Raw genomic sequence first — 23,495 nt, 5'->3', positions numbered from 1 at the left:
CTTATTTCAAAGCTTGAATTACTTGTAATTTGGAAAGCTTGAATTACCCTTTTGAGTTGATTATACCCTTGTGTGACTGTGTCTATATATACACATATATGTTGTGATATTTGAGGCACAATAAGCTCAATTTGCTTATACTAGTGTAGTGTTTCAGATGCATCACAAGGAGTGTCAATATGCCCAGGAAACAATAGCAATAACAATGACAAGCCATATTGGAAAAACCCTAAAACGATACATATGAAAAGCAGAAAATAATGAAGTTCTTGGCATGTACAAGTGATGACATGCATCCAAAACTCCAAGTCTCACGCACACTTCTACCTCTTAAATTCTAAAGTGAACTAATGGTAGTATGGTACAGTTCCACCAACCACTAATATTTATGTCTTGTCAGTGAGATTATAGTAAAAGCTTGAAACAGTAAAGAGTTTAGTAAATACAAAGTTTTTTTTTTTTTTCCTGAATTAGTAAATACAAAGTTAATATAGGCAAATTTGATTTCCCAACATAAAAACTCTCTGTCGACGCGGCACAAGTTTATTGACTGGGCGAATCTGATTTGCCCTAATATTGTTATTGACCTAGGACTTAAATGTAATATAAATTTTGTGTATAGAATTTTGAAGGCTAATTTTGTCTTTAATGAAAAATTTACTCAAGTTGTTTCCTTTCCCCTCAAATCTTGTCAAAATGGGAGGGATTTAATTAGAGGGATAGGCTATCCCTCCAAATCCTTTCTTTTCTTTTCTATTCTCTTCATCCAAACACACTTATCCCTATCTTTCCCTTTCTTTTCTCTCCAAATCTCTCTAAATCCCTCAATCCAAATGAAGCCTTAGGCATCAATATTTTTGAAATGGGATTATCATGAACAAAAGCAAAATTGCTTGTATTATGGTATGAATTGTTACCCATCAACAAAAATGAGATTACCAAGAACCAATTGTCATCATCAAGAAACGGAAAAAGAAAATTCAATAAACAATTGAATATAAGTCACCAGTGAACGAGCATGAAAATCAAAACTTCCAAAAACCTAAATTTATTTTTCTGTTTGGGTGAGGATGGTGATGTTGGTGATTGTGGGGATGATGGGTATAGTGATTGTGGAAGTGGGAATGGTGGTGGTCGTAGAAAACATGTCTCGCTGGAAACTATGGAATCCATGACTGGGGATGACTGGTTGCAAATAAGGAAAACGCACTGTTGATGTAGAGATGAAAAAAAAAAACAAATATAAAATGACAGAAGTAGACCTAATTGACATGCTAAACAACAAAAATCAGGGGCTTTTGTTGTCCAAAAATATAATTACAAGTCCATATATATAGCATATAAAAAGCAATAAAGATATATGATTTAATTTATAAAATTACAAAACATTTAGGTATATTTTAGTCTTTTATTTAATTATTATAGGTTAAAGAGTTCTTTTGACAAAGTCAAAGAGTATTTAAGTCATTTTACATCTCTGAGACTCTGACATCATGTGCATATGAGGGGTGTGAGTGAAAGATGAAAGAAACGTTTGTAATGTAATTGATAACAATTTTTGTAAAAGACGAAAGAAACGTTTGTAATGTAATTGATAACAATTTTTGAAAATTATTTCAATGTAATATTTGACCAAACCTGAAAGGGTGTTAGTGTAATTACTTATTATTACTTACTATTTTTTTTTTTTTTTTTGTATTATTATTATTATTATTAGGTAAAAATGCAATTGGTTAATTGCAAGCTGCCTTCGTGAAAGGCATTATTGATATTTTACAATTTTGTTATCTACGTTTGGTGTGCAGGAATTGAATGGAATGCAAGTGGGAATGGAATGAGAATGGGAATGGAATAGAATGATCATTCTCATTCTATTGTTTGGTTGTAATATGAAATATGTAAGAATGGAATGATAATAACCATTCTTGTGTTTAGTTGGACCAATTTAAAATTTAGAATGGAATAAATTTCTAATTGAATTCTCCAAAATATCTCTCTTAGTAACAAATAAATTAAATTAAATTAAATTAAATTAACAAAATGATATTCTCTAATAATTTTTAAAAAGTAAATGGTGGCAGTGACGGTGGTGGATGGTGGAAAGCGGTAGTAGTATAGGTGGTGGTGTTGGAAGGCGGCGATTGTGGTAATGGTGGAAATTGGTGGCAGCAGTGGTGGTGGAAGGTGGCAGTGGTGTTAGTGGAAGACAGTGGCAATAGTGTGGTGGTTGTGGTGGAAGGAGATAGTGGTGTGACTATGGTAGTGGTGGAAGGCAGTGGAAGTGGCGGTGGTGGTGGTGGTGGTGGAAGGTGGTGATGGAAGGCAGCGGCGGTGGTGGCGGAAGGCAGTGGCGGTGGTAGCGGTGGTGGTGGTGGCGGTGGCGGTGGTGAAAGATAGTAGCCGTGGTGGTGGTGGTGGTGATAAAACGTGGTGGAAGACGATGGCGGCGGCGTTGGTGGTTGTGGAAGGCAGTGTTGGTGGTTGTGGAAGGCGGCGACGGCGGTGGTGGTGAAAGGTGGCGGTGGCGGTAGTGGAAGGTGGCGGTGGTGGTGGTGGTGTAGGGTTGTGGCGGTGGCTGTGGTAGAAGGTTGTGGTGGTAGTGAAAGGCGGTAGCAATGGTGGTAGTGGAAGGTGGTGGCAGTGGTGAAAAGCGATGGCGGCGGTGGTGGTGGTGAAAGGTGGTGACAGTAGCGGTGGTGAAAGGCGGCGGCGGTGGTGATGGTGAAAGGTAGAGATGATTGTGGTGGAAAGTAATAGTGGTTTTTGGACTTAGAATATGAGGTGCTTTGGGAAGTTGATTTTTTAAAATAAATTACTTGGGAATGGAATGAACATTCTATATGTTTAGTTGTGGAATGGATTTTCATTCCTATGAATGGATTTTCATTCCAATGGAATGGCCATTCCCACTTTAAGTTGCATACCAAACAAATGAATGGTTAAAATAAGTATTCCATTCCATTCCTACACACCAAACGTAACATTATAGTAGCTTTTATAATAAATACTGTAAATAAGTGACGGTAAATAAGTAATTTAATTATTATTATTTTTTTCAAATAGTAAATAAGTAATTTCAAAAAGTTTAGGGTGCGATATGTAATGCCACCACCTACCCTACGCTCTTCTGTTCTGGTCAGATCTGTCGGTTGTCTATTCGTGTCACAACTTTCTACCTGTCTCGACGTTTCTATTGTGTTCTGATATGATCTGCCGATGCCGGTTTTTTATACTTGCCGATTGTCTATTCCGATCAACTTCGCCGGTAGACAAACGTGAGTAAAGACGACAGCTTTCTACCTGCCTCGCCATTTCCCTTTTGTTCTGATCAGATCTGCTTCTGATCGTCTTAGCTGTCGGTGTCTCTGTTTGATGAGGTTTGCATCTACAACTTCTATTCTGACAGGCTAAATCTTATCTTACTTATTCAAATACTAATAATTATTTATTGTGTTTCTAAGTTAAATTATTTTATTTTATTTTATTTTATTTTACTTTAAGGTTGTCAATGTTCTATTAGGATTTCACACTTAACCGAATTTTATTAGGATTTGTTCTTTTGCCAATATAAGTATTTAATTAGAACCATCCAAAGAGAGGTTAGCAAAAAAAATCCCACAATTATCATGAGCGGTATTTTATTTCTGTTTAATGATTTTTTGATGTAATTTTTTAGACCAAATTACCCCCTCAACATTCGGTCCAAATTTGTCAACTGCAAAGTCAACTGCACAAGGGCTTCACATAGACGTTGACCGAGTTTTTCTTTGATGTCAACAATACATACTTTTGCACATTGTTCAGTCCTCCAAACCCGGTCCCGTCGGGTAAAATGGTCTATTTGACTAATACCGCGTACTAAATACCATAATAACGTCTTAACACTCATTACAAATCACTTTGGTCCACTTGTGGTTGTGGAAATCAACTTAATCCTTAAGTCCATCTAATTGGGTCCCATATATCCTAAAGGTCAGGTAAGACCCACACTAGGAGGCTCGAAAGGTTCGGAGAAGGTAAAAAAAAAAATAATGGGTACCCTTCAAATAACGAGCGCTTGTCCGCCCCTCACCAGCGCTCTTTGGATATGCTAGGCGCGCCCACGCGTTGCGGCATGCCCCCATGCTGGATGAGCGCTTGCCCGCCCTAGTCAAGCGCTTGCCTGCCCTGGTCAAGCGCTTGACCCTGCCCAGAAATGGGGCTCCTTGCCCCTTTTTGCCCCCGGAACCTATTTTCGTTGCGTCCTTTGGTTGTTTTGTCCTTCAAAACCCTATCCCAACCACGACAAGTATAAATAGCCAACTAATTGCATTCAACACCATGGTTGTGGCCTTATGGAAAGAAAAGAGATCGAGGAAGAAAATAAATGAAGGGAAAAGAAAATAATTTTTCGAATTTGATCGACATGTCATGGCTGTGGCCCTATTGAATTCAATTTTTAATCAGTGCTACCTAAGTTTTTTTTTTTTTAAGTCTCTTGCTGTACTCTTTGACCCTGAAACCTTCAAATAAGATTTTTATTTTTTGGTGGTTAAGAGAGGGACTTCTAAAATAATTTGGTTGTATACTTGCAGGCATATGGTTTTGATTAATGCCCCTAATTTAATATTTATTTCTAACCTGATGCGAAATGGTCGTATACAGGATAATTTTTTTATTTTTTAGTATACTAATATAAATATTTTTAATTAAGTCAAAGCAATAAAATATATAATAACAATAAAAATGAATTACAAAAACAAAATATTGATTTAGGCTCTTTGCACTCCTTGGATAAGGAAGGGTTAGACTTAGAGCGAACAGCCCTATATGGAGATGGTAATTTGGGGTATTGGGTTGGGTTCAAATTGAACCCAGCCCAATTAATTTGAACCCAACCCAATTCGAACAAACTTGGATTTTTGATAAAACCCAGCTCGATTTGAGCTCGATTTGTAAATTTAAAAGTCCAAATTCTAAAATTTCTGGGCTGGGTTTTGGTTGGGCTGGGCTGGGCTAGCCTAAGTTGCACTCGTTCTATCAAGCATGAAAATGCAGGTTTGAATCTTTAAAGTACTTACCTTGTGCAAATAATATTAAAATCTTTATATTCAATCTGCCCTTCGGAACCGCCTCAATTAACGGGGATGACAATGCCGTAATGATCATTTTGATAAAGACTTGGATAGCCAGAATCATTCATACATTCATATATAGCACTAGGAGGGAAGAGTAAGTCACAACTAATCATATTCAATGAAACAAAATAATGCTCGCTTCAAGGAACAATTCATCATTTGCCATTGCAGAGTTTCTAAATTAATCAAACATTATTCAATTAATATAAACTTGTAATATTGTTAAAAAAAAAAAAAAACAGGTAGTAGAGACGGGAATACAATTTAAAAAATTAACCAAATAGAAAACTAGCATCCTTCTTTTTACATTTTTCTTATCTTCTTGTTTGAATCAACTTATATTATACCAAGCTAAATAAGCCTTTGCACTTTCCTACTTTTCACAGTACTTCTATGGATATCTGTTTGCAATAGAAAAAACCAAAACAAGAAAGAAAAAGAACATTCTTCAATATTACACGGCTTTGGGTGATACACACAAACACGGAGAGACATGATATATACACACACACATATATAGAGAAACCTACCTCGAAAGCTAATGGTGCCATTGTTGAGCTCTATAGCGGCCAATGAAGTTCCTTCCTTATCCACTAGAAACATGGTGAGGTTCCATTTGATCCACCTTTACTGGCTTTAACCAAATACTATAGTTGGCCCATTGATGTGTTCCTGTATAGCAAAGAAATCTGATTATATAATATCACTGAACCAACTGAATGACATGCATAAACAAATTTGTGAAGTTCGATATAATAACTGAATAATGTGTCATTTTCAAAGCCATGGATATGAGTAGAGAAGTTCAAGTTCATGCATAAATGGATTAAGCATTATAATCAAAGGATAGAAATACGATAACAGGGAGCAAAAACAAGTTTGTGAATATAATTTTAAATAGTTATTTCATAATTACTCAAAAGAAGATCCTGTTCCTGTATATAAGGGAATTTTTATTTTTTATTTTAAAAAAAAAAAAAAGTTCAAGATAAACCAAAATCCAATCTTTTCCTTTATCCTTTGTATTTGTTGTTATGAAGACTGGGTATAGTTGGAAGCCGTAAACCCACTTTTTCGGCCCCACAAACAGAATCACACGATACCATATTGGAAAAAAAAAAAAAAAAAAAAACTATCCGCAATACTAAATTTAAGATTAGTAAGAGAGAATTAAGATGATAAACCGATATTCGAGGAAATGAAAGAAAAAAAAAAACATTTGAATATAAATTAACAACTAAGGAAACAGAGACCAGATCTCAATTATGTGTTTGGATTAGATAATAAGTTTTTAAATTTTTAGTTAATAAATGATCCTCTATAAAATTAGTGATTACTAAAAATATATATTTTAAAATTCTCCAATGACATACCGAGTAATGTTGCGCGTCCATGACTGGATGAATACCCCACTTTTTCACCTTCAACGGTTGTCCATCAGGATAGGATCCATTAATTGAAGCCTTAATGTAACACCACCCATTAGAATTGCACATCCATCCTGTATTGGGTATATGTAAAAACATGATGTGATCTGACGTGATTTTGTTAATCCAATCACCTATAATATAATCTACAATTTTACTGGTGCTGCAGATAGAAAATAAATTCCGATTCTCTTCATTGTGATTGTCATTGAATGGTCTCTCATCACCGTCATTGATTCCGATAACAGCGCAAACAGAAACTCCTTTGAGGTAACGTAAAGAATTTGTATCGATCCACAAATACACCAGAGTCATGTCCACACCTTCACTCTCATATTTTATATGGCTGAACCAACTTGGAATCTCACTTCCTGGAAAAAAGATCTCAGTGTCTCTTCCCTGTACCATAAAAACCATACATGAGGGGCTTTTGAAATATATTAACAGACATAAAAACCATACATGACGTATACGCACAACAAAATGACAAATACATACGCCTACCTGAATATCTTCACTTTGTGAATAGTATATATTTGGCTTCTTGTTCCCATTCCCATGATTCTCAACTAATGTGTGGCTCTCTGTCAAATTGAAATTGAAATTGCATCCATCACTTGTTCGAATGGAATACCCTTCTAGTGATGCGCAACCTTGTGCCAAAACTAGTGTTGTAAATTCTGGAAGTGACAATGTTTGGAGGCTTGAGCAACCACGCAAAGCAAGACATCGTATGGATGATGGAAGCGACTCCAATGTTTGGAGCATTACACAATCGTCCAAATCAAGTTGATAAAGGTCTGTAAGTTGAGAGAAGCTTGACCGTAAGCTAACAAAGTCATTCCCCCTAAGATCTAATTTCCGCAACGAGTGAGGAAGATTGAGAATGGATTCTTCATCTAAATTGCAGTTGCCCCAATCTAATTCTAGAATACTCAACTGTGCAATGGATGATGGTAACTTTTTTATGCCACTACAATTCAACCAAAGTTTCCTTAAACTCTTCATTTCACTAAACATATTGTCCGACAAACTGCCAAGCATTTTGCACTCCCACAGATGTAACTCGATAAGCCCTTCGAGATGTCCAATTGATGGAGGTAATTCTTTTATTGCAGTCCCATTAAACCGAGCATCCTCTAAACATATCATATCTCTATGGAACTCTGGAAACTTCTCAAGTTTTGAGCACCCAGTCAGATAAAGAAATTTAAGAGATTTTAAATTAATTCTTGTTGGGAGATTCTTCAGATTTTTACATTTCTTGAAACTCAACCAAATAAGCCTTTTGTGAAATTCAATAGACGGATGAACCTCAACTAAACTTATACAACCTTTAAAATCCAATGTCTCCAGACATGACAACCTTGACAAATTAGGAGTTTTCTTCAAATTTTTGCAGTAGCTGAGATCGACGAATTTTAACTTATCTTGAAACTGCTAAATCAAACAATTAAAGAATAAAAGAAGTCAACTAAAATCAACTCAAATATAATTATCCAACAGGAAGATGGGAAATGTATTTAAAGTAACAACCTCACCATTAACTTCTAATCTTCTCATCTCATCAGAAAGGGAAAATAGAGATAGAAAATACAAGACAGCTACATGTAGTGTCCCGTTTCCTTTAGTTTTCATTTTTCATTTTTCATTTTTTATTTTCCTTTTCTATATCTCACATCAAAAAATAAAAAATAGACTTAGAAAAATAAAAGGACACGGGAAAGAGAAAGTTACTGGAAATTACCATTTGTTCAATTAGTTTATTTCAATTTGCATTCAGTGGGGCATTCACTGGGGTATAGTTAAATGAAATGTAAGAGGTGAAAGTAAAAGTAAGAGGAAGTGAGTAAATGAAAAGAAAATATATTTTCCAATGTGCAATTTAAAGAAAATTAAAAAAAAAAAAAAAAATACCATTTCACAGTTTAGAATACATGAAACTCGAAAGAAAATAAAGTACAATATTGTAACCACATAAAATTTTCTCAAGAAATGAAGTTAGCTGAATATGACTAAATTACTTTCCTTCTATTTCATTCTAATCAAATGACCAACAAAATTTTGCCTCCTTGTCTATTACCGATTTGACCCAAACATAGGATGTACACTTCAGTTTGATTTGGTATAGAAGGTAAAATTAAAGAACCAAACTCATCATAACTGTTTAAGAATAAATTGAAATCAGTAACCTCAAACAACCTAAACTGAACCATTCTGGAAAAAAACTACTTGCATTGGCCAGCTTCACTAATTGAGCTCATCCTAAAATAAAATCCAAAAATAATAGGTTAACTTAAATCAAGCCTTATATAAACATAATTTCTATGATGTAGATAAAATATTTCTCAATTTTCCATTTGAGATTGTGTTCCTAGTTTCTAATCTAACAGGTAGTAACATGTGTAATGTAAGCCTGCGATAACAAAAGTTATCAAATCAAAATAAATAAGTATATATATATATATATATATATATATATATATATATGCAAGCATTAAGGTTCAATAGAATTTTTTTATTTTTATTTTTTTGACATCTAAATGGTGACTACTTTTGAAATTAAAAGTGAACTGTTGATTAATGAAACTGAATCAACTCATGTAAAGAACCTTCTTAATTAATGAATTGACATAGTATCTAATTTAAATCTATAATACCATTTTAATTAGTTAATTAATCTGGTTTTTATTTTTTATTATGAAAAATCATAGATTTTTTAAAATGTTCTGTGATGAACCTAAGGCTCATGTGTTTAATTATAATTATGATAATAGTTATCATAATTATTATTTGCATGGACACTCTTTTAACTGTGCCCCATTAATCTGGAGATGTTCTTAACAATTTTTTCATTGTAACCTTAGTGAGACTGCTTCGGCAGTAGTTGAAAAATGAAAATGACCTAACAATTTTTTTTTTTTTTTTTTTTTTTTTTTTATCTTTGAGGCATTGTTTGCTACTTTCTTATGGGCATAAAATATAATATAATCTTAACTGCCCATGAATTCCAAAATATAATATAATCTTACTTAAAGAGTTGGAATCCATGAGGTCGGTTTCATTGGCCTGCCGACATGGGAACTCCAACAAATTAAGTGTTTTTACAAAATTTTCCTAATATATATAAGATATCTATGACTTTAACTAATCCAAAAGCTTTTGGAACAAATAACTTATGATATAAATTATCTTCAACCAACTTGACAAAGTATTTTGCAACCTGCAGTTAAAATAATAACATTACCTTCTTGTCGTCGAATCCAACCTCAACCAAGCTTTCACAACCTTCAAGACGCAAATCCTCCAGAAATGGGAACCTTGAAAAATTAGGATTTTTTCCCAAATTTTTGCAGTAGCTCAGATTAAGGACTTTTAACATCTTTGGAAACTGTTAAAAAATAAATAGTCAAATAAGTTAGCTTCAATGGACCGGAGAAATTATTATTTTCAAAAAACTGGAAAAAAAAATTACCAAAAGGAAAATAGGGTGAGTAAAATTATCATCTTACTTTTGTATTCGACCAAATCTCTTTGATCGGGCTATAACGTAAATGGAGTTGAACGAGATTTTTTGGATGAAAATTGTTTGGCAAATGTTCTGCGGGATAGTCACTCCAGTTAAGATACCTTAACTCATTTGAAAGATACTTAGGGCATTCATGAAGTTCCACGCCACTGATTATGAGTATTCTTAGCTTCCTCATCTTTGTGAAGGCATCTACGCTTACATGCAACCTTTCCTCTTCTTCAACGTCCTCCAAAGATAATTCTTTCTTAGGTAGCACAACGCCTTCAATATTTTCTGTCCCCTATCAACCAAGAAATAAAAACCTAATTAAAATTATACAACATCATAGAAGACTACATGGATAATACAATACAAGAAACTTTTTTTTTTTTTTTTTGCACATCTTACACGAGGAAATTAAGAAACTAACATATATGCCTTTAACACGTACCGTATTTTCAGTAAATACTTTATATATGTCCTCATAAGACCACAGCCTGCTACGCCTCCCAGGATCATCAGATTCTTGACGAACAATTTCTCGACCCATTTCTTGTATCAAATCATGCATTGACAGCTTGTTGTCTTTTGATATATTAATGAGGCACCGCTCTCTAAGAATTTGTATTCCAAAAGCCGTGTCAGATTCAGACCTTTTAGAAGCGTCCAGGACATGTTTCTTATTGTATCCTTTGAAGAAACACGCGATATCAAGAAAAGTATCCTTTTCTTCCTTATCAAGGCCTTCATAACTAATTCTTAAAACTTCATGAATTTCTTTGGGAGGCTTGGTCTGCAACCTATTCAATATAGTTAAACAATCTTGCTTGCTTCTTTTACTGAAATAGGAACCCAAAACTTGAAGAGCAAGTGGAAGGCCTTTGCAATAATCTTTTGCATGGTGTGAAAGTTTCTCATATTCTTCTTTAGGCTTATTTTGCTTGAAAGCATGCCAACTAAAAAGTTCTAGTGCTTCACTGTCATTTAGTACCTCAATATCATATATTCCAACATTGTATTTTTCCAACAGCCATTTCTCTCTAGTTGTTATGATGATCCTACTACCATTTCCAAACCATTCCTCTCCGACTTTTCCAACAAAGTACTTCAATATATTTTCTTTATCTACATCATCGAGCACTAGAAGAAGCCTTTTATTATGAAGTCTCTCCTTTATCTCATTGATACCCCTATCAGGATATGATATGGTTATATTTTTATCCATTAGGATCTCCCTGAGAAAATTGCTTTGTAGTTTAGCTAGACCACCATGATTTGTTGACTCTTCTCTCACGTTTTCAAGAAAACAACTTCTTTCAAAAGTTTTTGATATCCTGTTGAAAATTGCTTTGGCTACAGTTGTCTTACCTGTTCCTCCAATTCCACAAATCCCAACAAAGAGCTGATCCTCCTCAAGCAAAGACATTATTTTGTCCACACGTGCATTGATACCCACTTCATAGTCAGCAACCTCGAATGGTTTAGGCTGCAATTTTTCTGAAATCACTTGAACAATGCGTTTGATAAACTTATCCTCGTACCTATCAAGGAGAAAGCACATTAAAATCAAAATGTAGAGGGAGAAAAAAACAAAAAAAAAAAAAACAAAAACAAAAAACAAATGTATAAAGGGTATTTACTCATTATAACTTAATAAAGGCAAAATAAAAAATAAATAAAAATAAAAATTAGAGTTGAAAAAATACTTCTAACAACCCATTGCTATAGTTGAAAATGCTGACATCAATTTGATACTAACAAATATAAATTAAAGTGAGTAAATTAGTGTTTGGAAGAAATTGGAATTTGTATAAAGGAATTTAAAATAAAATAATCTTTGTACCAATTTGGGATATAGCAACGTGCATGGCAGTTATGAAGGAGATTTTTAGAATTAGAGACAATAAAACAGTTAATAAAAGGATAAAATTGTAATTACATTCCAAATTCCATCAAATCCTTTCATTTTTCCATGGATTTCTCCACATTACCAATTTTCCTTTAGAATCCCATCAAATCTGCCCTTTTCAAATTCCATCATTCCAACCAACTGAAATTCTTTTAAGATTTCAATTCCTATCAGGTTCCAAACACAGTGTTACAGAATTTTACTTAAATATGGAGTTTACCACCAGATAATGGGGCAGGGCAGTTTAATTAAGATAGGACATATTGGACTGTATTGTATTAGGATGTTAATAAATATAAAATAGGATTAAGTGCAAAAAAATAATCTCATAATATGCAAAATGTGTAACTACTCCCTATTGTTCCAAAAACCCCCTTATTGTTTTCAATTTGTGCAAATAAGTACAAATCATAATTTTGGCGATAAAATTACTAAATTAACCTTACTTTATCATTAGCGAAAAAAAAAAAAGAAAAAAAGCAAAAGACAAAATATCAAAATTGCCCTTAAAGTCATAACATAACAGTATAAGGACTATAAATCAGTGTCACAATATTTAAAACAAAATTACCATTATCCTTCCAATACATTCAAATATATATATATATATATATATATATATAGTTGCTAAAAATAAAAAATTTATGGACCTACATCACTATCTACACGTCAATCTCACTTATCAATAATATATTTTTTTAAAACTGTATTTTATCCCACTTATTAATGATTTTTGAGAAATTGTGCTTAATGGTAAACCAACAAGGGAAAAAAAAAGTTAGTGGTAAACCAAATAGGAAAAGAAAAAAGTTAATGGTAAATTCAAAAAGTTTGGCTCGCGTGATTGTGGATGGAAAAATCTCCCTCCAATGAGAACTGTACACGTCATCGCAATATAAATACCCATCACAAATGTAAGAGGCCCATCCTTCTCAAAGCCCAGTCCAAGTTCGTTGACAGCCCAAAATCATAAGACACTAGCCCAAGGTCACAGCTAATTGATCTCTGTAGCATTGCTCAAGCCCGAAACAAGAGATCCAGCCCATTAGCAATGTCACATGGATCAGGTTACTTATAACCCAAATCCATTGAAAGGAAATTAGTCCTATTAAAAGAAGGATACAGCAAAGAAAGAAACTACTACACAAGGAAAATTATACAAAGTAAGGAGCTCTATTTGTAAAGAATTTCTATAGGGAAAGAATTGGAGGACAAGCAATGCAAGTCCTACCATAATTCAACCAATCTTTTGTGTATAAATAGAGGCCTAGACCTCCAATAAAATGATCAAGCAATTCTACGCTTCTCTATACACTGTTCTTATTTATTTTTATTACTTTTTGAGTGAGTTGTTTTATTTTTCTCAATCATTATTGGTTGAGCGAAATTTTGCACCTACACTTTGGCGCCGTCTGTGGGAATCGTATAGAAATATATCCCCACCAGAGTTACACACTTCAAATTAAAATCTTCAAGTCCAGCAACGTGACTTGAAATTAAAATCTTCAAGTCCAGGATTTGAACCCAAGTCCTCTCCAACAACGACTATCATGGCCAAAGGTCTCCATGTAACAAGGACGTCCAAAAACGCAAGCCGGCCCACAAGGTTCTTTCCATCAACAACGCCGCTTAATATGCTTTTGGACAATAATGCGTAGCAAGGCTGATGAATGGAAAACCCAAGAGGCATCACATGTATTCGCCCTGGTAATCAGATGTCTATCCGAGTTCGAAAAGCCTTAAATTAATCAGATAAGTGTTCTGATCTTGATTTCCTATTGATTTTGATTATATATACATATAATCTTGAGAAACAAATCTAAACATGCATAATTATTATATAAGCGCTAGCTAGAAGTGATTAATTAGTCGTGCTTTGCTACTGGCTTTGCTACTGGCGTATTATTATTTCAGTACTACATCACATGAACAGAGGTGTTGGGTGGACCAGTATATTAAGATCTCAATTGTTGGGCAGACTGCCCAATCCATGATCTCTCGAGGAAATTTTTGCTAACAACTAGTATAATTTGTTTATGCATCTCCTTCTAAGGCACTTCTTAATATACAAGGGAATCAAAATTTGCTTTATTTTGAGTTTTGACATCCATGCTTCAATAGGATTTTCAATTTTACTTGTTCGCGACTTGTTCCCGTCTAAATTACCAGAAAGCACAGAAGAAGACTAATGACACACACGCACTATATACGTACATCATTATTTGATAGTTTAGATCAATAAGCACTTCGCCAACATAGCTTCATAATCTGAATGCGAATATATGAAAGTGTGTATGAATCTCTTAAAATCACCAAAAACCAATTAATTTAGCACTCTTTTTGTACTGTTAATTAAAGGGTTTTATTTCCTTACTGAACTGAACCATTCTTTCTTCTTCTTGAGTTCTAGTCAAAGCTGTAATGCAAAATAAGAGGAAAGTTAAGACACAAACACGAATATAAAAAGACTAGTATGTTCTCATAAATATGTTCTTTTACTACAAAATATATTTGTTGGGTGATGCTAATCTGAACTCAAGCCTATTGAGTCGAGTTGATCTTCAGAATTCAAGTTCGTAACTTAACCATCAGGCTAATAGAAACAATAATTTTGAAAAAAAAATAACTTTATGTTTTTGAAGAAACTTGAATTCTCCCTCGCTTATTTATCACTAGTAGGTATACCTTACTTAATGGTCTAAAAAGAATTATTGATGGAATCTATTGCAAAATCTGATTTATTTTTACATATTCTGGTTAATTTTTATAAGACCAATTATTTCATAGACCATTCATCTCAAAAACAAGATAACAGCAATAAAAAAGTACTACATTTGTATGACACCATCACTAATGTGGATAAAAAATAAATAAAAAGTTTTTCCCAAATATATGTATGTGCGTAAATACTAGTCCGAGAATTGAGAAATTAGCTTATTGCTTCGTGCCCTTGAACGTAATCTTTTCTCAATAGCAAAAAAGTGAGCTCCTGTACCAGAATCCTTTATTCTTCTTCTTTGGCAGCTGAGACTTCAGCTCTCTCTTAGCAACAAAATCTTCCTTCAGTTGTTGATTTAGATTTTGACTGCTGGGATAGACTTTCTTTAATATTGATCCTATATTTTATAGGGGATACCTAGCAGACTTGCCGAGTTATAGTCATATGTTTTTTCACAAGGTCTGTTTATTCATTTATTATTCATTCAATGGGCTCTACCAAATGGCTGCAGTTCATAGATCAGCAAGGCCACAGGAATGAAACAGATGAGATCTTCTGCTAGCTTATCATAGATCTCCATCATCACAAATAATTTCTTATGTTGATGAAATTTTGCATAACTCCATTGAGACTTTGCTTTTGGATCTGTATCGCCTGAAGTGCTTACTCATGTATTTTGCAAATGTTTTAGTTATATGTTTATAGTCCTGAAATCGCTTTCAACTTGTATAATCTCAAAGAGTGCAGATACTGCTTGTATCTTCATACACTCGCAGCTTGGGTGGTTCAAAATTAAAGCCCTTTGTATCAAAATGACCTCTAGATGGAAGATCTGGGGTTTGCTGTGCTTATTTATTCGGAAGTTACTTTTTTGATACCGTGCCTTTTTCTAATTACAAATTAGGATGTTAGATAGCACTATAATTTGCACCTACAATATATCTACTTACATTAATGAATACAGAATCATTGTCTTCATATGTGAGGCTGTTCTGCAGGACCATTATACTTGTCACAAAGGTATTAATTCTTCTCAATTAAGGATTAGTGGGTATTGGATTATTGGTGACACCAGCATGGAACACCATAATTCCGGTGTTCCATCAACTTTGTTCTGGTATGGACCTAAATCTCATTTTATGATAGTTATTCTGATATTTTGAAGAGAAGCCAGGGACTTGTTATAGAAGGAGATTTGAAGAACGAGATTATATGAGTTTGGATCATGAGCCTCAATTTAACTTTTTACCTAGTGTTATTCTAGGTTTTTATTTATATCTGTTGGGAATTTCTCATAGTGATATCTTTTAGCTTTTTTGAAGTAATTATTTCTATGCCAGTTTGGATCATGAGCCTCAATTTAACCTTTAATTGCTTTCCGTCACTATTTTCATATCCATATCATATGGATTTTAAAGTATCTATGAGTCATTCTTGCATATACGCATAATATTGGATGACATCATTGTTTTGAATTAGAGAGAAACAAAAGCAGAAGTGAGGAAAATAAATAATGCATGGATTTGTCTGTGAATGTTAACCATGGCTAATATGTCAATTAATTCTCTGCAAATCAATTAAGTGGCAGTAAATTGCAATTCTAGATTGCTTTTGGAGCATTACTTTTTATAATTTGGTCTATTGTTGAAATTCGTAAACATATAGCATACATTGAGTAATTTCACTTAAACTCTAAATGTGGTTTTTGAAGTTGACATATATGTTATAAAAGAATAAATACTTATTGGTAGTTAGAATTTCTATTTATATATTTTATTATGATATATAAGAAGTTTCTGAAATTCTTTCATTCAAGCAGTAAGCTACAGGTTACACATGGACGGTTATAAATAGTTTTCTATTTATTTCTCAGTCTTATTTGATCTTATATATTCTATTATGATATATAAAAAGTTCCTGAAATTCTTTCCTTCAAGCAGTAAGCTACATGTTACACATGGACGGTTATAAATAGTTTTCTATGTATTTCTCAGTCTTATTTGATCCATGTTTGTATGTTGTTCACTAATATTTGGGTTTGTCTATATGCATCGACAAAAAGAGTTAATTCCCAAGTGCAATGACAAATAGCACAGTTAAGCCAATTACAAAAATAGTGGCATCGGAAACTAGTCTGAGAATGCAGATCAAGAAAGCCGCTAATTTCTACAACAACCAGTGGGCAAAGCAAAAACATACATAGACAACTTGTGTTGCAGCCGAAATAATATTTGCCCAACAATCTAAAGCCCAGAGAAAGCCAAGTGGAGGTTTATCATGGGACAATCACAACACCGACTGGGACCGTGCCAGGTCTATATCATTCAGATGGTGTTGAAGAAGTGCAAACAAAGTTTAACACCAAAATCTCAAAGTCAAATTAGGGATTACCAAAGGAGTAGTTCCATACAATTTTGCAGCAAATAATCATAGGACTTAAAAAGGTATTCCAATGGTTTAATCTTCGATCAAGGTATGATCGCTTCTTCAATTAATTCTTCTTGATTTCTATTATTGAATCAAAACCAGTGAGCCATGATTAGTTTTATGCAAAACCACTATCCTGTTGATGCACAAGGATATATATCAAAATCTTGGCTTACCTGGATTATTTTATTTGATTTTAATCACGATCTTTAAAGCAGTGGAGTACTCATCAAATTGTAGCTTGCTGAATTTATTGATTGTACCATTGCTGCTCCAAAATCTGAGTTACGAACTGAAAACTTCATTTTTTAAGCAATTATATATATATATATATATATATATATATATATATATATAATGAGACAGATATTTTATTTTCTTCATAATACCTTCCGTAATAAGGGCAAGATGAGCAGCCCTACCTAAAGAGATACTAAGAAAAGAAAACGAGACAGATATTTTCTTTCCTTAATGGAGGCAATACTTTTATCCTATTCGATGTGGGGTACAATTTTGCTTCATATATTTCTTTCTTTTCATAAAAAGGGGGGCTATACTTGTACCTTACGATTTTGCAATTTTTATGCAAAGAAAAAAGGCATGTTTCAATAATTGCTTATGTTCAGAATCTCTTCTTTCATAAGTAACTTATGTGCAGCAACATTTACCGTTACTATTGTCCTACATCGATTAGAAATAGAAAGAATATGCAATTAATATATGCATGATTTCATACATCAAAACTCCACGAAGAGAATCTCTTATCATTTTTGAGTCCTCGGCCTTGCCTACTGCAAGATACTCTTCAAGTGCATAGAATTTTTCCTAGTCCACGCTTCAGACCCTAAGTGTCCGGCTCAACACACATCCTCTCAGGCTCAGCGCCGAGGAATAAAACGCTCCGGACCCAAAGTGTCCGGCTCAGCATACTTCCTCTCAGGCTCAACGCCGAGGAAGAAAACGCTTCGGACCCTAAATGTCCGGCTCAGCATACTTCCTCTCAAGCTCAGCGTCGAGGAAGAAAACGCTCCGAACCATAAGTGCCCGGATCAGCATATTTCCTCTCAGGCTTAGCGCTGAGGAATAAAACGCTCCGGACCCAAAGTGTCCGGCTCAGCATACTTCTTCTCAGGCTCAGCGCCGAGGACTAAAACGCTTCGGACCCAAAGTGTCCAACTTAGCAAAGTTTCCTCTCAGGCTCAGCGCCGAGGAACAATTCGCTTCGGACCCAAAGTGTTCGGCTCAGCAAAGTTTCCTCTCAGGCTCAACGCCGAGGAATGAAATCATTTCGGACCCAAAGTGTCCAGTTCAACAAAGCTTCCTCCTAGGTTCAGCGCCGAGGAATAAGACACTTCGGACCCTAAGTGTCCGGCTTAGCACATTCTCACTCAGGCTCAACGCCGGGGAATAATTCACTTTGGACCCTAAGTGTTCAGTTCAAAAAGCTTTGGACCCTAAGTATCCGGTTCAGAGTATCTCCTCTCTCATGATCAACGCTGAGGAAAATACTTCATGGGTATTTCCTTCACAAGCCCTCACGCTAGTGTAAGGCCCGTTATACATTGGTCCCATAGCGAAAACACACAGGAAATAACAAGTATATACATATATACTCCATACAACTCCATGGCAAGAAAGGTTCCCTTGACAGTTAAAACACTAGAGGAAGAAACAATCCTCAGATATCAGGTAAACTGTCAAAGAAGATCCCTTCCTCATAACCTGCCTAAATTTGCTTTAGATTAAATGAGGAGCTCTCAGACAAGATAATATACTCCAAACATTAACATCCTGCCAAGTGTGTGCAATATTAAGGGCATTCATGAACACTCAGTTAACGCAAAATTAAGGCATTAAGGCTGGAAAAAGTTACATTATCCCAAAAATATTGTTAATAAAAATAAATTACACGATTCCACTTCCTCTTCGGATCGAAGGGAGCAGAATCAAAAGCATCCACTACAGTAGAGCTTGAGGTTGGAGGAATTGAAGGACCAGGAGTTACAGGAGTTGATGAACTTGGAGGATCTTTTGGGTGAGCCTTCATCATTTCAGCAAAAAACACCTCAGCCTCCTGAGCCTTCGGACCCTCATCGTAAGGGAAGGACACCCCCATGTTTGCATCAAAGGCATCAGGATCTATCGTTTTGGGGCCTGAGCCTTGATTAAAGCCGGACCGGTAAGCTTTTGCACTCGACAAGCGCACCAAAGTGGAGTAACGGCCTTGCATTTGTCTCCCAACAGTGACACAAGTTTAAATTGACTCAGTCAAGCGCTGGACTTCAGCCTCCAACGTCTCCACCTTAGCTGCAGACTCAGCCAAGCGCTTCTTGTAGACATCCCTTGCTTTAGAAGCAATCTTCGCATTCAGGATGCGTTCGAGGCTTTCTTCTTAGCATTGCCAAGGTCTTTCTCTAGCTTCTTGATTGAGAGAGATTGTGCCTCAGCAGTGGCACACAGGGCCATAGTATGATACAGACCCTACATCATCAAACAACAGAGATAACAATGTAAGTATAGTGAAAGCAAGAATTAAAAGAGCAGGGAAGGAAGAAGGAACAGACCTCTATGGCGCGAACGGGGGTAGATGGAAGTAACTGTTCCAGTCCCATTCTGCCGAGAAATCTCCTCGTCTTTGGGGAGCCACATTCCTCGAGCAACTACCAGTGCAGCTGATGGATCGGTGATCATAGAATCACCAGAGTGCAGGACCAATTTATCAGCCCTAGAAAAGGAAGGTGCCTAAGGAGTCCCAGTTTCAGCCAGAACATATGCTCTGACTTCATCCTTTGGCTTAGTCTCTTTAGCCTCTTTTCCCCTTACGAGTCTTACTCCTGCCGGAGGAAGGTGGATTGGGCCTAATCTTCTTCAGAAGAGGCTCATCGACCTCTGTCTCATGCTCATTCAACCTGATAACTGCTAAGGGCCAGTCTTCAGCAGCTTTCTTCTTTAGGGCCTCAGCCCCCTGTTTTTCTTCCTCAGTCATTGGAAAGCTATCGAAGGTTGGAAGAGACAAATCCATGAGGTCTGCAGCTTTGGATGTGATTTCCTTAAGGTTTGCCGAGGTAAGCAAATCCTCAATAGAAGGGGGCTTGCACCAAACTTTCTTTTCAAGAAAGGAAAGTCTCTTCTTGGCAACAGAGGAAGGGAATGTCACTGAAACAAGACCAAGAAATTCATAAGTATACCGGAAGAGTAAAACTTGACGTGGGAAACAACCAGAATAATTTTTATGTAAAGAGGGGGTATATTCTATACCTAATTTCCTAAATTTGTGTGGGATTGGGAGCTTATTCGATTGAGCCACAGCTCATTTCCCTCTAACGATTATCATTCTCTCTTTCCACTTCTTTTCAAAGGAAGGGAGATTTGTGTATATCCTCTAGTGCAAGGGAGAGGTAAAGAAAAAGCAACCAGGTTTGGTCCCATGTTTAGAAATAGTATAAGTAATCAACAAGTTAGCAAGAGTCAGATCAAGATTCTCCAGCCTTCGGCGAACTAAGAGTGCCGAGATTATTCGGAAGAAGTTGGGGTTCACTTGAAGGGGTGAAATACCTAACTTATTGAAAACTAAGTGATAGAAAGGGTGAAGGGGGAACCGAAGAGCATTAAGATGCCCAACTGAAAGAAGCAACTCGTCATCTCTAACACCCTAACCAGCACAAAAATCGGTAACCTCGGGGTATTCTACAATCTCAACCCCCTCGGGAATCTCAAAATCTTTCGTTGTAGCTTCAATGGAGAATTCAATCCACCGAACAGACAAAATTGCATCTCTCTCTTCTTTAGTGAAGATATAATTAGACCCAGAAATGGATGTTTCGGTTTGAGGTAGAGGGACGTTTGATTGATTGGTCAAAATCTTTGCAGAACCAGTAAGATTGGGAACCCTAGGAGGAGGAACCTAATAAGTGTAGGGGACAACGAAGGTGTGGACTCAGAATCCACGATTTCTATGTGTTCAGGAGTAGTCGAAGTACTCATGATGCAAGATCGAAGAGAAATAGATGAAGAACTAACCTGATAAGACGACGGAATGAAGAACGAAAGAAATGCAGTGAGAGCAAAAGTAACCCTTACGGAATCTCTCAAGGCAGAATAGCAATGGGCAATCTTCGAACCGTCTTTTTGCAAAATAGACAACCGTGCAACTTCAATTCCCTTTTTAATAGGAGCCGCAATCCAATTAAAGAGGGAATTGGGGGCAAAGTGTGGATGGAAAAATCTCCCTCCAATGAGAACTGTACACGTCATCGCAATATAAATACCCATCACAAATGTAAGAGGCCCATCCTTCTCAAAGCCCAGTCCAAGTTCGTTGACAGCCCAAAATCATAAGACACTAGCCCAAGGTCACAGCTAATTGATCTCTGTAGCATTGCTCAAGCCCGAAACAAGAGATCCAGCCCGTTAGCAATGTCACATGGATCAGGTTACTTATGGCCCAAATCCATTGAAAGGAAATTAGTCCTATTAAAAGAAGGATACAGCAAAGAAAGAAACTACTACACAAGGAAAATTATACAAAGTAAGGAGCTCTATTTGTAAAGAATTTCTATAGGGAAAGAATTGGAGGACAAGCAATGCAAGTCCTACCATAATTCAACCAATCTTTTGTGTATAAATAGAGGCCCAGACCTCCAATAAAATGATCAAGCAATTCTACGCTTCTCTATACACTGTTCTTATTTATTTTTATTACTTTTTGAGTGAGTTGTTTTATTTTTCTCAATCATTATTGGTTGAGCGAAATTTTGCACCTACAGTGATGTTAAAGCCTTGTGCTTGTTTATTATAAAGAACATACATTAATAAAATAAAATAAACAATTTAAATAAATAAAATAAAAAGTGTTGCTTGAGTTTGTGTCCAGACAAAAAGCAACTAGATCAAAATTTTAATTTTGATAGAAATTCTAAGTTCATCTGATAACAATTTGTGTCAAAGCAAATTCATTAATTTTATTATTATTATTATTATATAATTAAAAGATGATAATTCATTTACAAAAAAATATGCATCTATCATTTAGAGAGGATATAATATTGAGAGAAAAAAAAATAGAAAAAGATAATATCGGCACCACAAAAAGATATTTTAGAGGTGGCTAGATATTTTAAAGAGAGAATATATAAATATATATTTTTAGATAGGTGGACAATGGAGACACACATGGAGTTTTTTCTAAACAAACTTATTCAGTGTTCAAATATAATACAAAATTAGCAGGGGCATTCTTGTCACACAAAAAGGACACTTTTGAATTTTTTTTTTTAAATTATGTCACCAACTACTTTTTTCAACTAATTAATTTAACGGGAGTCAAATTGTTCAAAAGATGAATAATAGAATGAGTTATATGCACTTTTCTTTTTCTTTCTAATAGAGGTGTTTCTTGCACATTTTATATGACAATAGAGTTTTTTACCCTTGACCCTATAAAATATTATATATATTGAACTAAGCTTGTAGTAAGTAGTAACTGATAGAAGCAGAACATATATATATATACATATACGTACGTACCCATTTGCTGCATCTTCTAAATCGAGCCCGCATAGATTTGCAGCTTCTTTCAAATGAGCCCTCCACCTCTGCACCCTTTCCATCTCCTTTATTTCATGCTGTTCAAATGCTTTCGCGAAACTTCCCTTCTGATTTCGAACTTGCGATGCTTTGACATCATAAAAGATGGGCAAAACTATTAGTCCCTTGGTCCTCCTGCACTCAAGGATCTCCACCAATTCATCCAAGCACCATGATGAATTAGCGTAGTTTTTGGAGAAAATGATCACAGCAATGCTGGATTCATTGATACTTTTCCGGAGATCCAAAGAAATGGATTTTCCTTGCTCAAGCCTTTCTTCATCTTTGAAGGTCCTGATTCCTCTCTGTTCCAGAGCTGTGTAGAGATGCCCCACAAAACTTTTGCGAGTGTCGTCCCCTCGAAAACTCAAGAACACGTCATATTCCGATCGACACAGTGAAGAAGATGAAGAAGCCATAGATGTGTGCCAAATTACTCAAAGCTATAGATAGGAGAGCAATAAGTAATTATACATATATATATATATATATATATATTCTCTACATTTGCCTCTTCAATTCTTAGCCATTAAGCTAGATGCTTATTCAAATCTCAATGATGAGGAATTTCCTCCCACTTTAAAAGTATACAAAGATGAGTTTCCATGAACCTTCCTTCGTTTATTGACGATATTGACTACAAGCTATTATAATATTGACTACAAGATATTGACTACAACCTTCCTTCGGAGAGCAACAAGTAATTATACATATATATATATTCTCTACATATGCCTCTTCAATTCTGAGCCATTAAGCTAGATGCTTATTCAAATCTCAATGATGAGGAATTTCCTCC

The 23,495-nt window shown here is 35.3% G+C and overlaps 1 protein-coding gene across 2 annotated transcripts; it reads right to left on the bottom strand.

The window, feature by feature from the left end:
- Positions 1–5,367: 5,367 nt before the first annotated feature.
- On the bottom strand, positions 5,368–23,351 carry LOC132267505 (disease resistance protein RUN1-like). 2 transcript variants are annotated; one of them, XR_009469016.1, is made up of 8 exons: positions 22,637–23,351; positions 10,507–11,596; positions 10,057–10,356; positions 9,792–9,935; positions 7,049–7,981; positions 6,491–6,943; positions 5,648–5,789; positions 5,368–5,518 (listed from the first exon to the last, which is right to left on the bottom strand). XR_009469016.1 is itself a non-coding variant. In XM_059768666.1 (7 exons), exons 1-7 carry the CDS (start codon positions 23,113–23,115, stop codon positions 5,754–5,756), a joined length of 3,435 nt encoding a protein of 1,144 aa, XP_059624649.1. In that variant the 5' UTR covers positions 23,116–23,351; the 3' UTR covers positions 5,368–5,753. The 2 variants fall into 2 exon arrangements, 1 of the variants encoding a protein (XP_059624649.1); XM_059768666.1 differs by having other exon boundaries at positions 5,368–5,789.
- Positions 23,352–23,495: the final 144 nt, after the last annotated feature.

The sequence above is a fragment of the Cornus florida genome, unplaced genomic scaffold (genome assembly GCF_030987335.1).
Source record: "Cornus florida cultivar Cherokee Brave unplaced genomic scaffold, ASM3098733v1 CherokeeBrave_3.0.0_Hap2_Chr01, whole genome shotgun sequence".
In the NCBI taxonomy this organism is placed as follows: domain Eukaryota; kingdom Viridiplantae; phylum Streptophyta; class Magnoliopsida; order Cornales; family Cornaceae; genus Cornus; species Cornus florida.
This window is presented reverse-complemented; position numbering and strand designations above follow the sequence as displayed.